Below are 13371 nucleotides of genomic sequence, written 5' to 3' on the forward strand. Positions count from 1 at the left end.
GTTATTGTTTGGCTTTTTTTCAGTATTTTATTTGTTCCTGAGTAAATCGGTTTGGCTGAGATTAAAGTTATAGTTTTTACACAGCTGAATAAACGTCAAGCAGACAGCTGATCATCAGAAGTGTGAGATGCTCGAGAATATACTCCGGTGTCCCATTATATTTTAGACAGCAAGGAGTTTATTAAACTTCACCGAAACAATCTGCAAATTTCAATAAAAATTTAATAAACTATCATCTTGTCTTTATTTTTAGTTAGCACATACCTTAAACACTTAAAGCTTTAAGCTAATGATAGTTATAAAAGAGCAGATGCATTATTATTATGCATCTGCTCAGCATACGTTTTACGCCCAATGGATGCATGATCTGATTAGTCGACTAATCGCAAAAATAATCGGTGACTAGTCGACTATCAAAATAAGCGTTTGTGGCAGCCCTATACACCACCCATACAAGTTTTTCCACATTAATGCAAACCTTAAATTAAATGTGAGACTAATGCTCCTTTAATATAGTTGCTTAATTTAATCATTTATTTTAAAGTGAATGTGCTAGAGTGCAGATCAGGAATTAGCACAGTGTAAATGCAAAGTGGAGGGGGAGAGAAAAAAAAACAATGAATGTCTGAATGCAGCTCTGCAGACAGATTCAGGAATAACTCGACTGTGTAAAACACACTTGGATTTAACATGATAAAAAGAGATCAGACATTTAATAGATTTGACATTGAAAGTTTCAAAAATCTTATGGGCTGCCATTTAATGGCAAAGTCTTCCAAGAACTTATTCATGTGTGCAAGGTCAATGACAGAGTATCCAAGGGCACCTACTATTTCCCTTATGTAGACACAGCTCACATGGCTCACTGTGCACAAAAGGGTGGGCTGAAGAAGAATATAAATCGGATATGTGTGATGATTAATCATTGTCTTGGTCAGCCTCATAACCTTTAAACAGTTGTGCCAGTCACAGTGTTGCATGAGAAATGGCTCACTAAATGGAGAGAAAAATTCCAGATGAGCTTCTCCAAGGATGAAAATACTACTGTTAACCTCAGGGTTTAGAGCCACAGTGTGCAGACCGATGACTTACACACTCAGTATACAGTAAATATTCAGAGATTGATAACATAACCCTTAGTTTTAAGCTGTAAAGGCAAACATTTGTGAAAACCTTACTTTTTTGGCCTCACATTGTTGGATACATGACCATTATTATATGTTCAGTTAGTACTCTGATGTAGGGCATATGCTTTCCAACCACCATACAATATGTCCCAAAATACAGTACTTTTGTACACCCAGCTTGTTTTCTTAATGCTGCAGTCACACTAGGGAAAACTATGACTGTGATCATGTGCAACGAACTTGCAGTCTCACAGTCTCAATGGTTCCTTGAAAGACAGCGACATGATGTGTGATCATTACATTTAGTCATCATTTTCAAAGTGACTTTGGTAAATCAAGAAGTATGAAATAAAAGGGCAGTAAGACAGAGTCAGCCTGAAATTGAATGGGTTCAAGTTGCCTATTACATGCTATCTGTTTGTGATAGCATGAGTGATTAATTATGATACACCGCAAAATCTGTTGCCTTCCACAGATAGAAAAAAAGAATCACATTAAACAGGAATTAACATTCACCGCCTGTTTTCAGGCTCTAGCCAGAACCTCAACAGCAACAAAAATCCTGAAACTCCTCCACAAATAGTGACATGCTTGCTGGAAGTTGCCAAATAACATTCACACTCACAGCCTTATTTCTGTATAGACATATATAGAATACAACTATCTGACAATCAGTTGAGTCCCCTACAGCAAAGAGACCCATCACAGCTGAGTTGCTCTCGTTGGTGTAGACTGCCACAGAGTGATTGCTTTTTTATATGTATATAAATGAGAAAGCAATCATTAACAAACCTTTGGGAGTCTTTTCTTAGTTGTCGCTCTTTCAGGGTATTGAATGCTCAACCTTTGGGTGACATGATTGCTGGTTCAACAGGTTGCAATCGGTCACCAAATGTGAAAACTTCAATGCAATCACCTGGCAACCACCGATTTATTCCAATTGTAAGGAGGTCGCAGTCCTATTTTTACTCTAGGGCGACTGAGCCATGATTTTCATTACTTTTAACTATATTTATGTACAAATCCTCAAAGCGATGATAGTTTCATCACTCGTAAACATGCAGTTGTGCATTTCTGTCATTTAGTCACTTTCCATTACCTGATGGAAATGCAAAGTTATCAAAAGAGTGATATGTGCTGAAAATAGACCTGATCCTCAAGTCATCTATTCTCAGCACGTCAAAGAGCAGACTTTCACCCACACCTCGCCTCGCATAGTCTCATCTCCTCTCACCTTTGAGTCTACTTGCAATGCTCTGGGAATGAAAGCACCAAAGGCATGAGGGATGGGCAAAGAGCAATTGAAGGTAAGAATATTGCCAACATACTGTTAACGTAGCTTGCAGCAGTCTTTGGACTGCCCTGAAATATAGAGATATACAGGCTGTTGCCTTCATTTACCATCAAGGCACTTCAATTTTATTTTTATAGCCCAAAGGGGGCTTTGGGCTATATAAGGTGTACAGCTATAAGGGGGCTTTACAAGGTGTACACCTTGCAAGACCTCTATCCCTAGGACCTCAAATCAAACAAGGAAAAAGTCTATTAAACCTCTTCAAACAGAGAAAAATGCAATAGCAACAAACAATACATCCCTCCTTTAGGACAGAGAGATTTATGCAAGAAATATCTCCAGAAATAGAGAGAAGTGTTTACTTCTAAATAAAATGTCAGCTTTACCAAGAAAAGCCAAAGATTAATAACAAGGCCTGTTTTTATTAGCACAGAAGTTTTCACTGATGTATGTGAAACAGGTGCGCACACACTAATGAACGCAGTTGCAATTCAGTTGTGAAAATAAAGCAATAAGAGAAAAACTCACATTGTTCATGTACTCGCTCAACAAGTCTTGAAGGGCCTGTCGAACGGCGTTGCATTCAGCCACGATCCGTTCACGACGGTCATCGCGTGTGCATGAAGAGTCAGCCATTAATGCAGCGCCACTGATGATGCTCTCTAAGCGCTCCTCCAGAGACGGACGGAAACGAGCCTCACTGAATGTCAGAGGGTCCAGGATGATCTTGTTCTGTAGGTCAGAAATGTAGAAGGTCAGGACAGTAATCCAGGCAAAACGGATAAATGACTCACCACTGGATGACCGGTTCCAGAAACTGTACCCAATGACAAATGGCAGTTCAGCTTTTAATCACAGACTAGTGTCTTTGACACAGACCCTGGGGCACAAGATCGGGATGGAGTAAGTTGAAAAGAAGACAAAGAGCACCACACTGACCAGCCACTGTTCTGATTAAATCGTGTTTATCTAAATACAAAGGAAATGTTTTACCTCAAGCACAGCATCAAATTTCATGAAAGTTTACAACAAATTTAGGCCTTTGTTCATAAAAGGTTTTTCAAATATTGAGAGCACAAATAAAATGAAGCTGCATTTCTCTCATGAAAGGGAAGTATCCCCTCAAAAAGCCTCAAATTCTGGATGGGCTGCCATCATTCCAGCAACAATCAGCCACCATGACTAAGTCAGGCAAAACCAAGAATGCATAAAGAATATCTAACACAGGGTAGCTCGAGTTCATAAATTTAAAACAATACCCCACCCACATTTCTCTGAGCATAAGACTTGCTGAGGCTACCGAGGAGGTAACGAGGAGAAAGAAAAATTAGTGACCTGAACGTCAAAACCTTAGCATTTCAAAATCTTAGACTTTATCCTCGCTTTTATTATGATCACTACAGAAATAGAGCCCAGCTTTACAGTGTTGGCTACAATGTGAATAATGGAGCAATAAAGTCATTTATTTTAGCGATGCCTTATCTTGTATTGTTTAAGTATTGTTTAGTCTTTTGATCCTAAGGTGCTTTGGGTCTGCATAAAACTCAGAATTGCTTTTATTCATCATCTAAGCTTTAAATAGCTCTGATGTAATTAAATGTGACTCTGTGGTATAAATGACCAGTGTTGAGTTACAGCAAAGAGCAAAGATGCACTTTTCAGTCACTCCAAACCAGTCTGACACTGGGATAGAGTGACATGTCAAGTGGAAAACTGATAGGGAATGCTGAGTTACGGACGAGCTTCCTGTATTTCATTGATATCTGGATGGTTCTATTCTTAGTTTCTCTCTGCTTCTTTACTTTTTATTTAGTTTTTGAGGTGTTGTTTACAAAGCTAACTGCATCAGCGTTTTGTGATATCCCGATCTATATCTGGATTGGAAGCATAGTCAAATTCTTTTTTAAATGCCATCTGACTCTGAGTGAAACATAAACAAAAACACTTGAATCTAAGTCTCATTTCTCGAGGGGAGATGTGTTCATTTATTTGGAAAAAATAAACCATGTATGGCACACAGAACTATTTGTCTGACAATGTCGCCATTATATCTTTGAAAATTTCACTATTATCAAAGGTTGCTGCTACATCTGGTACTTCAGATTAAGTTAATCAACTTTATACAGGAAAAACACCCCATATTCCTTCATCTCACTTGTGCAGTGGTTATTATGCTGACATTCATATCATATATTAGAGCTGTAAAATGAGAGGCAAGAAATGCAACAAAGCCCTATACAGTGAAGGTCTCAACATGAAAAGATGCAAAGAAGAAAATAACATGAATGGAAATTGAGAACATTCCCCGAGGACTCCAGTGAATTGTTATTCCACACATGGTGTCAGGTTGCAATTATCACTGGGAGTTGGGAATAGGCAGAGCTGAAATAGCAACAAATGCTGGGCTGACAAAGGCTGGGAGGATTTCAAGGTAATTGGCAATGGCTAAAGTCATCTTCCAGAAACTCACAAATGTGACTGATAGTCCCTAGTCCCTTAGTGAGTTTCAGTGTTACACTTTTCTTCCCCCCTTTTACCTAATAATCACTTACTCTGTTGTACTGCTTTGCTTCAAAGCCCAAAACCATCGTGTAAGTGAAAAATCTTTAGACAAGTGCGCACAATTATAAATAAATATTAATTAAAAAGTATTAGAACACAATCAAAAACTGCAAACTTAAAATCATCCAGATACAGTATTTGTTTCATCAGGAAATTCAAAAAGCTACCAGAACACAGAGGAGATTTGGTGTCTTTCTGGTACTGCATTCAGGATCAGAGTGATATGTCAAAATCTTTAAAAGTTTCACACTTCCTTGAAGAAGAATCTTGGCATCATGCTTGGTAAAATGTTTCCTTTAATTCCTCTTATGATGTAGTTATGTTAAACTCCTATAACACTGCTGACAAGTGTTGGCTCCTAATGCCTTCTGGTTTCTAAAAGGTATGGAAAGATATAGAGGATAATACAGCAGCATTTTTATACAGAGCAGTCAGAGAGTCCTTACTGCAAGTTTTATAAAAGAAGAGTTCTTTTTTTCTTTAGTTAATTATACACCAGTCTCTTAAAGTCTGTAATTCTATGTGAATGTACCATTGCATTTGACAGTATATCAAGACCGGAGGGAACCTTATATTTGCCTCACTCACAGCGAGGCTATCGGTTTGACCCCACTTTAGGGCATGAACCAGAGACAGGGCACATGCCACATCAGCCTTTGTCAAGTGTGCCTTCCAGAACTTTCCAGTATTTGATGGCAACTGCTTTTTCAGAGATAGAAGTTCAACAAAGTCCTGAAGATACCACTGAAATGCCTCTAGATGCCACATTATAGTTCAAGGGTTGTGTAGTTGATTATTATGGTGTTTGACAAAGCTCTACCCACAGTGGCCCATGAGGGACATTAGTCATAACCCACTCTGTGATCGATTACCCTAATGAAGTGTGTCTGACTCAGAAAAAGTTCCTTATATTGTCCCACAGTGGATGCCAACTAAAACAGCTTGATAAAGACTGTGATATGTAACAGTCGCTGGCACACTTACAGTAACGCTACAAATTGTCAGCTACTACAAAAATTAGTACATGAATGTGAAGGAATTTCCATATTATACCCATACAGCAATACTTTTTCACCGTCCCCATCTGTTTAAGAAATTCTACATTCCAATATGGAAACTCTTGATTTCTTGGCTAGTTCAATAGGTATCCAATAACATTTCGCCAGTCGTGTAGCTTCTGCATGATGTAGTCCAACAGACTTTTGACACCTTCATTTGAAAGACAGTTGCACAATGTTCATACACTTTTTGTCAAATTTCCTATGTTTACACTTCAGGTTCATGTACATGCGTGGCATGTTAAGTGGAAATACTTTAGGTTTCCATTAGAAAGGCCAAGAGACCACTGTAACATCTGGTCACTAAATGGTAAATGGCCTGTATTTGTATAGCGCTTTACTAGTCCCTAAGGATCCCAAAGCGCTAGGGAAACAGGTGTATTCCCTGCCCACCTTGCAAGTGTTTGTTAGCTGTCGCTGGGTAAAATCTGGAAAACCCTCCTCGTGATTGCTTTGGTTATTAGCATATTGTCACAATTGCCTATAATTTGCATGGAAGACACCAACATATATACAAAGAATGAGTACTAAGGAAACTTGAGAAAATCTGACACAAACCAGAAAGGGGAATGTTTGCAATCAAAGTAAAAGCTGTTCCTTAAATCTGAAACTAATTTAATTCAAAAGGCAGCGCTTTTACTTTGAAGGTGAATGGTTGCAATTTTGAGTTTGCATTAAACTCTTAACAGTTTCAGTACCAGTTAGTGAATAGCCAGGGAGTGTTTGCAGACTTCTGATATCTGCTAGCAATAAAAGCAATTATGTCAGCAAGTGTCACCCCTATGTGTTATCTTGAATGATCTCCAAGTCTGAGTGACTGGGGCAACTTCCAACAACAACTTATAACCTCTTTTTCTTTTTTTTTCCTAGACGAGGGACTGGTGGTTACCAGGAGGTCGCCAACCAGCCTCACTGCCTGTGGCCTTACATACATATTACATTGTTTGATTGCCATCTTGGTTAAGTACCAGAAATATGATTTCATGTTGTCACTGGAAGTTAGCTAGCAAATTTAGTAATATATGCAGTCCACAACAAAATCATTACACCATTACTGAATATGAGGGTTGAGTCGCAGCTGCACAAACAGCTAAATAATAATGGTTAATATACCAAAATGCTTTTTTATTGTTTCTGTAATGGTTAATCTACCACTATGTGCAGTCTTTAATCAAAATGATATGTTTAATGCTTAAATATAATTACGTTGTTATCCATGAATATTCAGATTTACAGTTTTATGAAAAAAAGCAGAAAAATATGGTAACGTAGGTTATTAGTTTTGATTAAGGTGATAAATTACAGTTATTCACTTACACTACTGAATAGAAAAATTGTTTTAGTGGTTGAATTTTATGCTTGATTATCTCCTGCCTTCTGAAAAAATTCCAATGTACCGGCTTAAATTAGGATATAAAAATATGTGAATTCAGTATTTTATTAGCCCAATAACTAAGAATATAAGTTCTAAATTTGACCAGGTTCTTCACAGATTTTTGAGGTATTTGTATTTTCTTGTTTTTATGACAGGTAAATGTCATAATGGTAAACGGCCTGTATTTGTATTGCGCTTTACTAGTCCCTAAGGACCCCAAAGCGCTTTACACATCCAGTCATCCACCCATTCACACACACATTCACACAGTGGTGATGGTAAGCTACATTGTAGCCACAGCCACCCTGGGGTGCACTGACTGAGGTAGTCTAATAATTTTTTAAGCACTGTATATGTGTTAGATTACAGATTTCACAGTTTATAAATACTCATGCTTGCTTTGCCAGCAAGCACACAATCAAAGCTAAACGTTTATTGCTTTAGTTATATTGTCAGAAAATATTAAACACATTTTGTTCAGTTTAAGACAACACTTCTATACCTGTTCAAATTTAAGTACACAGTGTATTTAGAAAAGAAAGAAGGCACAGAAGCACACTAATTAGTTCACAGCCTATGACCGTGCAAACAGACAGTTCTGACATGAGTAAAGAGGCAAAAAAAAGTTGAACCCTGATCATGTGTATTTGGCTGAATATTATTTCAACATGATTTGATATTCTTTAGTAAGCTAAACTTTATAGTGCTGAATCTTTTAAAAAAAGAAAAGAAAATAGACCTTATTAGAGTTAAAATGTCTAACAAGATGCGTCTGCTGTACTGTTGTGCAAAGAGACGATGGAAAAACATCTGAGGAAAAGTATCATATAGCTTGAAGATACGAGAGAGAAGAAAATGCAAATCCAAGTTAAAGCATTTCATCGCAGTTGATAGAGGAACGGCTACAGAGTTGTATAACCGAGAGGATTAACATTTTTTGTTTTAGCAGTCAATCTGGACAAAGTCATTTTTTGATTAAAATGTGAAAAGCATTAATCAAATAACGACAAGATAAAACCGCAGCTTTGGTATTTTATAGAAGATTGATTCCAGATTTGAAAGCTCAACTACCTGAAAGTCACTTATTTAAATTCAACCAGTATTTTCTCTTCAAACAACTCACTTTTATAAAACTGCCTTTTAAACTCATAATGTGAAAAATAAATTCTTATGCATAATTATCATGCAGGTAATCAGATCAAAACACAGTAAAAAAAGAATAATTTGGAACATGCATCTGTGTGTAATTATGTTCAATCAAAAATGATCAGTTCTAACTGAAATTTAATCAAACACTGCGGCGCACAACTGCAGCCAACTGAATCACCAAATAGTGCTCATTCTGTTGGAGGCAACTCTTTCATTATAACTAAAATCACAAGTTGTGGGTACTTTTTTGTCTTGTAAAGTATTATTAAAACATTTTGAAAAGCTAAATACATATTTACAGAGCCAAAAAGTAGCTGTATTGGTTCCCCGTATTAACGTGGTACACAGAAACATACAGTATATTCAACTATTTTTCATGAAATTGTCATAGAGTGAGTATTTTAACCATTTTGCTATGATATGGCCACTTAAGTACAAATTACTTGAAGCGTTATTGGACTTAGCAATTAGTAAACCTCTGATTTTTGTTTCTTTTTTACAAAGATTCATTCATATCACATAGTGCATACTAAAAATATTTCACTTTTTGAGAGGATGCGTCTCCCCATGATCCTTGGGTACAATATGTTGTTAAGCTGAGTGGAATTTTTCCTTTTCGGTGCAATCACACTTTGCTTTGGATCATAACGTAGCCTAATTTACTCTAAAGGGGAAATATGCAACTTAATAGACCTTAAAAATAAAATATTAAAGCATCTTTTAATAACCAAGGTATGACAATCAAAGTAAAAACAGTGTAGTGACAAAGAAAACCATTTAAATTGCTGTTAAAGGAACAGTGTTTGTATGAACCATTAAGCTTGCTTTGTCCATTCTGGTTAGATTTTCACAATGAAACCTGTATGGAGCACATGCACGTGTTTGTTAAAGCTTGGACAAGACTGGAATTACTGTAAACACTGCTCAAAACTACAACAAAAACTAGTGCAAAATGGTAGAAATTCAGAATATTCAGACAACAATCTGAATCTATTCTCCATTTGTCTTGAATACATGAATATTCTGAGCCATGATGTTTACTTGGAAATACAATGAAAGAAGGCAAAAATGATTCAGGGAAAGAGGAAGTAAAATTTACTACTTTCCCACACACATTTAGACGCAAGCTATTTCTCTGTGGTCAAGACATCTTGATTAATGATTGTACGCGCATCCCGCTGGTTTAATTGTGTCAAGTAAGTTTGAATATTACCAGCTACACCTGAGGGGGAATATCAAGGTTCTGCATATAATCAACTTGATTAGGGAAAAGAAATAACTTTCAGTATAATCAACATTTTTACATAATATTAACAAATTAATTTCTCTGTGGGCAATCCGCCCTTAAAATATGCCTGAAACTCATATTCAAATGCATGTTTTCTGAATGTTTATATCATTCAAGCTGTCAACTTTCCATCTTTGGTAACTCTACGCCTGACTCATTGCAAGTGTAATTTGTTCCCCCGGGTTTGCACTACTTGATATCTCATTGGTTTTCTGTTTGCTGCCTTCACAGATTCGCAGAAAAAAGTGATGCCTCAATTCACCGCAGTTCCAGTCTGCTATTCCTGGCTTACACATATCTGCCATGGCATGTCTGGAGACAGAAGTACAAAAGTAACTCCATCCATTGTTAGCATCAAGGTAACGTTACTATGACAACCTCTGAAACACCGCATCATAAAACGGTATGACTAAAGCTTTTTTCTTTTCTTTTTTCAGGCACATTCAAGTATCGACTGAAGGTCTTTGGACAAACAAAAACCCATATGAGTCGCTTAACAGGTCCAAAAATAAAAATAAAATAAAAAAATACAAACACTAAAGCGTTGTCCTCTATTATGATCTTCGGCTGTGGCGCTCTTGATTCTTGGGCTCTGGGTACAGCATGTATTCAAAACTCAGTTAAATTGTAAGTGTGTGTCTGAATGTTTATTAAAGTAGCAGATGCACACAGACAGAGTCATAAATCATACAGTAAGGTAACATAAGAAAGCCAACGAGGATGCTCCCCTGGCTGGGCGATGGTAGCTGGAGCAGTGCCAAGGCTCTCTTGAAGTGGCCTGTGATTGTGGAACTACAGTAAGCTGTGGGGGGAAGCTGACAGTTTCTAATACTTCAATTTATCTGTGATGCTCGGGAATATTGAACGGTTCTCCTTTGACCTTGTGATCTAAAAAACTTTAGAAAAAAAACCTAATTTGTACATCATACTTTTTCTGCCAGAGGAGGGTCATTCGTCTCAAAAAATACATATTGTTTAATTTAATTAACCATTACCTTTTTAAGTGTCTTTGCTTTTTAAAAAAGCAACATTCCCCTCTGATTCCAAAACATCTAAGTGCTCTTAAGGCACTTTTTTCCCATGAGATCCCACGGAGTTAAAGTCATTAAGGCCAGTGAGCAAACGACATGTCAAATGAAGCTTTTAGAGGAAGCTCAAGCAGTCAGACAATTATCGTTCTAATTTCCTAATCACCCCAGGTCTCTGCCTCTCAGTTATTATCCAAAGAACTCACTAGGTTATGTTAATAAGGCCGTCTGTCAAACAGTGATCATCCTGGCTGAAGGGTATTTAACTACCTAACCTGTTGCATCTCTTTGCTGTCACTTAAATGCATGCCCACCGCACAGCCACATGTGTCAAAAACCAAACTGTAGCGCCCCAGAGTTATGTCTGGAACAGCTTAAATTCACAAGGCTGCACTTAGACAAACAGATTTCATCCACAGGTTGCATATTAACACATATTGAGTTAATACTCTTACTGTGAACTAACTTACTACCTGTTTCATTTGTAGTGTTACCTTATAATCTTATAATCTATGACGACCTTATAATCCTTTCTACTTTTACTTTTTCTTCTTCTTTTTTTTAAAATCACTGTCATACTTCCAAGTTGCCAAACAAGCAAGAGCAGGTCTGACAAATGGTTATTTGACAGAAGTGAGTGGTTATTTAAAAGAGGACGAATCCCAGGGGGTCATCAGCAAAGGCACACCTGCCATCTTCCCCTCTAATCTCACTTGATGTGTTTAGGAGATATGTGGAATCAATGTTTCTGGAAGTCATTTTTGTCCCCATTATGCTGGAAGTCCAGTAAATAAGGACATAATTAGATCTTGGTAGGTTACAGACAACCATTTTTGTTCCAAAGATATAAAAAGAAAGATTTTTTTTTAAAAAAAGAAAGAAAGAAATGGAACTGCTCTCAAAACTGATATTAATATGTGGAAACAGTTCATGCATGATTAATGATGGTGTGATTTCTTTTCCTGCAAAGTTAAAAGCTAATTGGATAATCCATAAACTCTGAATTACTTAAAATTACCTTTTAACTAATTCAGCATGCAAAGGGGTGTCTTCGATTTGCTGATCCTGGCTAGCAGGAGAAATTCACTGCACTTTATTATCATAAAAGGAAACCATTCATTTTAATTGATTAATGGCTTTGTATGCATTTACACACACTATATATTTAACTTTATTACTTTTTATCTTACAGGGCAAATTTTTTTATTTCCAAAAAAACATTCGTATGAGCTTTTTGTTGAACATATACGTGTTAGTAGTTATATCATATGCTGTCATATGTTCAACCCCCCCTCCCTTCAGAATTGCTTTAATTATTTATGGCACAGATTCAGCATGGTGCTGGAAACATTCCTCAGATATTTTGGTCCATATTTAGCTACTGCAGGTCCACGATGTGAATCTCCTGTACCACCACATCACAAAGGCGCTCTACAAGATTGAGATTTGTTGACTGTGAGAGCCTTTTGAGTACAGTGAAGCTCGTTTCAGATTATGTAAGCTTTGTGACATGTCAAATATCCTGCTGGGAGCAGATATTCAATTCAATTCAATTTTGTTTATATAGCGCCAAATCACAACAACAGTCGCCTCAAGGTGCTTTATATTGTACAGTACACTTTAGACCTGTCAGTGAGTACACTGGTCATAAACGGACAGAAATGGTCAGCAAAAATACTTCCTGTGCTTTAGTGCATAGTTGGCACTAAAGGGCCAAAAGTGTTCCTGGAAATTATCGCCAACACCATCACACCACCAGCAGCCTGACCTGTTTATTCAATGAAGGATGAATTCATGTGATTTACACCAAATTCTGACACTACAATCTGAATGCCGCAGCAGAAATCGAGGCCATGAAATACTCAGATCAGCCCGTTTGGTACCAACAACCATGCAACGTTCAAAGTCTCTTAAATCACCTTATGTCTCCATTCCATGCTCAGTTTGAATGTCAGCAGGTCATCTTGACCATGTCTACTAAATGCATTACCAGAGCAGGTAAATAACAGAAGCCTCGCAAAAAAAACCCCATGATAACAGCTATTCAGTTGACATTGATACCAGTCTTCAGGTTTCACGTCCCTTAGAGAGTCTTATTGTTGAAAGTAGTGATTATGTCTGCTTTCTAACAAAAGCAAACAAAACAAATACCAATAAAGTACAGGGACAACAACTGCACATCAATCAGCCTGCTGCGATTCGCAGAGGCTACAATAGTGCTTGAGGAGCAGAGACGATTAACTGACCTCTAGCCCAGTCTTAGCGAGTCTGTGTTACCCATAATATCTTGTTACAGAGATCTCCCCGTCCAGCTCAGGAGCAATTTCTAAATACCTGTGACAGTGGCCTTCACAGTTTCGCCGTGGCCAAGATGATAGTAAGGGAAAGCGCAGACAGTGCCATGACTGGCAGCCAGGCCTTTCTGTTCACTGAAAGAACAGTGGGAATAGAAAATAACAATGTAGCACTGCATTTTCTGTTATCTCATCA

General features: G+C 37.4%; 1 protein-coding gene across 2 annotated transcripts in view; it reads right to left on the minus strand.

Annotated features, from left to right (window-relative positions):
* Window positions 1–13371, minus strand: part of ctnna2 (catenin (cadherin-associated protein), alpha 2) — a 330513-nt gene that overhangs the window by 229149 nt on the left and 87993 nt on the right. For both annotated transcript variants that reach the window (XM_004549527.4, XM_076884890.1), the window contains exon 7: window positions 2950–3153. In XM_004549527.4, coding sequence (XP_004549584.1) covers window positions 2950–3153 — 204 coding nt within the window. The remainder of the gene's footprint in view (window positions 1–2949; window positions 3154–13371) is intronic.

This window comes from Maylandia zebra, linkage group LG6 (assembly GCF_041146795.1).
Source record: "Maylandia zebra isolate NMK-2024a linkage group LG6, Mzebra_GT3a, whole genome shotgun sequence".
NCBI classification, from domain to species: Eukaryota; Metazoa; Chordata; class Actinopteri; order Cichliformes; family Cichlidae; genus Maylandia; species Maylandia zebra.